We start from the raw sequence: 3,558 nt of genomic DNA on the forward strand, positions 1-3,558 counted from the left end.
TGCTGATAGGCTGACATGTGTTTCTGTATGAACACATCCTCTGTTCTTCACGCCATACGTTTCGGACACGCCCGTTGAGTCTACCTGTGCAGGCAGGACGCTGTTCGGCGCCTCACGTGATGCGGTGACGCTGACAGAGGTACGGACAGCGGCAGCAGTCAGACCCAGCTCTCGGTCAGTCCGCATCAGCATCATCACCAGGACGAAGCATCTCTGCATTTCATCCGGGCTTAGGTATTTCTAAATACCGTAATTATTCCTGCCTCCGTCAGTCTGTGAGCTCAGCGTCCTTCCTTCATATCCGTTTTTTTTTTTTTTTTTTTTTTTTTGCAGACTTTGGAGCCATGCGTGGGCCAGCTGCAGCGGGGTTCTCGGTGCTGACCGCCTTTCTGCTCTGCGGGCCGCTCCTCTGCGCCGCGGCCAGGAGCCAGCAGCACAATGACCGACCCATCATCGGTAAAACATGAGCGTCATTTATTGTCCTCCAAAAAGCGCCTGCAGGGTTCTCATCGGATTATCGTTGCTCTTATGTAATATTTCGGGAATGTTCGAGAAAAAGGTGTCTGAGTGTGGGGGAGCAATGGAGACTGTGCAAACCCCGTGTGTGGCTGGAGTACTGGTGAGCTTTAAAAAAGGAGAAAAAACATGATAGTATAATAATTCTGCATTTTATCAGTAGTACTTCCTGAATGAACCAACTCAAGTTTGATTAGCAACAAACACATTCAAGAGTAACATTTTAGACAAAATCTTAAAATGTAAGGTAAATACTGAAACTGAAACTTTAGAAAGTCTCTCTTTTGCAGAAGCTCTTATAAGCTCAAGTAACAACCTTTGGAGCTTGTCTGTTTTTCTTATGGTCAGGGTTAATTAAAAATATGACTTATTTCATCACAAAGCTTCAGGGTTAAGGAAGGCATCTTTGGTCAGAGAGGTGCAGAAAGACTTTGCAGAGTTGAGTAAAACATCCAGTCATTGTGGTTAGAGGTGTGTGAGCATCACTCACAGAAAGACAAACTGTAGAAGTGTCATATTTCTGCAAGTCATGCTGTGGACTGCTTTCTGTGTCTTTTCATGTCTGTTAGATGACTAGACTTGTTAGACTTGTTGACTGAGGCCAGAAGTGAACAGCAGTTTGGTTTCATGCCATGTGCAGCTGCTGCATTGAGAATGTTAATAGAGAAGTATAGAGAATGTCATGTTTTTATAGATCTAGAGAAAGATTATGGCAGGGTATGGTTCTGTACTGTATGAGGACGTCTGGAGTAGCACAGAAGTGCAGGAGATGGATGGGAGCCGTAAGACTGTGGTAAGGTGTGCTGTAGGAGTGACAGAAGAGAAAAGTGTCAGATGTGACCAAAGCATATCAACGAGAATCAAAGGAAAGGTGTGCAAGACATTGTTGAGATCAGTGATGCTGTTTGGTTTGGAGACTGTGGTAATGATGAGGAGACAGCAGGCAGAGCTGGAGGCAGCACAGAGGAAGATGTTGAGGTTTTCTTTGGGAGTGACAAGCAGGGATGAGATCCAGTATGAATGCATCAGAGGAACAGCTCATGTGTTGGAGATAAAGCCAGAGAAGCCAGAGTGAGATGGGCTGGACATGTTAGGGGACGGATAGTGAGTCCATTGGTAAAAGGATTTTAAGGAAGAAACTGCCAGGTCAGAGACTTAGAGGAAAACCAAAGAGGAGATTTATGGATGGAGTGAAAGAGGAAATGAAGGCAGCTGGTGTGAAGCTGTGAACGAAAAGGTTAGATGGAGACAGAGGACTCACTGCAGAAAGGGACAAGCAGACAGGAAAACAAGAAGATGAGTTAGACCTCCTTCCTCCTTCAAAGTAATCTTATTAAAAGTGTTTTAATCAGTGTGTCCTTTTTCACTTCTGCAGCTGAACATGTCAGTGTATGACAGGGGAGAGAAAAGAGAGGGGGGACAAGACAAAAGATCCAATAAATATCCATCACTGGATGTGAGCCTCATGGCTGACCAGTCGCTGTTTGCCAAGTGTTCAGTTAAGAGCTGCTGTTGGTACCAATCCTCTGGAGTCGTCTGCAGCTCTCATTACGTCACGTTGAACAGCTGAGGGGGTTAGGACACCGCATGCTTTTTGGTTGGTGTGTTACATAACACCGCCCTCCAAATCATACGCTCAACAGATAAATGAAAATACATAGAGTTGTGGATGATAGTTTTGTTCTTAGAGCTTAGTTTTAATATATAATGAGTGAACAAAGATGCATTTCACAAAAAACCTGAACAAAATTGAAGTGTTGAAATAGAACTGAAATGAAGATGAACTAGATTAGACCAAAGTTTCATTAAAGGTCTACATGTTAAGAAACTCACTAAATATGACATATAAAAGGGAAAAATATATATATTTTACAGATATTTTAAGTAATTTGCTTAGTTTGGGTTTTAGTTGAACAGCAAACTTTGTAGACTTTATAAAGGCACAATGTTACTGGAACACACCTTTGTGTTCCAGTAACTCATCTCTTAATGTCACACAGTTGTGTTGTGTTTGTCTAATGCAATCATGATGCAATAGATATAAACACTTTTCTGACTTGTGAAATATCAGTAATTCTCTGTCATCTTCTGACATTAGGTGTGTTAGCGCAAGAAAATCTGTCTGATGACCAGTTTGCTCGAGGGTCTTCTTACATCGCTGCCTCCTACGTCAAATTCCTGGAGAGTGCTGGAGCCAGGGTCGCACCAATCAGGTACAGCATCACATTCCTCTGTATTTTATTTTATTACATTTATCTGGTTGCTGTCAAGTCTTCATCAACCACTGTTACTGCAGACTTTATTATGTGCACTGACTCCATCTTGCTCTGTTAAAAACTCCACTTACCTGTACATACTGGTTGACTTACCACCAGTCATGATTACCATGGTAACCTTAAGAGCATGGACGGTTTTGAAGAAATGCTGTTGTCAACTATTTGCTGATGAATCAGACTACGTGTAGAAGCAATGAATGGTTTCTTTTTAAAGTTTTAGCACAGCGGTTTTCTGATGCAGGACTGTGACTCCTTCACTCTGAGTCACAGCAGGAGGGCAACTGCTGTGCTCCATCACTTCAAATCAAACACAACAAGATACTCTGGGTCATTTGTCAAAGAACATAGTGCTAAGATGTAACTTTAAAAGTTTAAAAATTATTATTCACTCCTTTTATAGGAGTCCTGCTGGAAAATAAACTGAAGAGCATTAAGTTTTCACTATTCACTTCAGCAGTTCATGTCTGACCAGCAGAGTCTTCGGTCCTGGTTCCTCTGGTGGATTTTGATGTCTGTATAAATTGGAGAATTTGCTGACCACAGCAAAGATTCACAAATACTTTTCCAGTTTTTAGTATTTCAGTGTGATTAGTTTGTTTTTTTTGCTCATAGTACAAAATAAATAAAAAACAAACTTCTTAGTGATTTTATCTGTCTGTATATGTATTTTTTTGTTCTGCAGGATCAATCGCACAGAAGAAGAATATATCAAGATATTCAACTCAATAAATGGGTGAGTATTCTTCCATATGCCCTTACTATATAT

General features: G+C 41.4%; 1 protein-coding gene across 1 annotated transcript in view; it reads left to right on the plus strand.

The window, feature by feature from the left end:
* LOC103143243 (gamma-glutamyl hydrolase) overlaps positions 1 to 3,558 on the plus strand; it is a 7,772-nt gene continuing 4,214 nt past the window's right edge. The window contains exons 1-4 of the mRNA XM_007559704.2: positions 1 to 234; positions 334 to 456; positions 2,615 to 2,729; positions 3,475 to 3,525. Coding sequence (XP_007559766.1) covers positions 345 to 456; positions 2,615 to 2,729; positions 3,475 to 3,525 — 278 coding nt within the window. The 5' untranslated portion in view covers positions 1 to 234; positions 334 to 344. The remainder of the gene's footprint in view (positions 235 to 333; positions 457 to 2,614; positions 2,730 to 3,474; positions 3,526 to 3,558) is intronic.

The sequence above is a fragment of the Poecilia formosa genome, unplaced genomic scaffold, assembly GCF_000485575.1.
Source record: "Poecilia formosa unplaced genomic scaffold, Poecilia_formosa-5.1.2 Scaffold106, whole genome shotgun sequence".
In the NCBI taxonomy this organism is placed as follows: Eukaryota; Metazoa; Chordata; class Actinopteri; order Cyprinodontiformes; family Poeciliidae; genus Poecilia; species Poecilia formosa.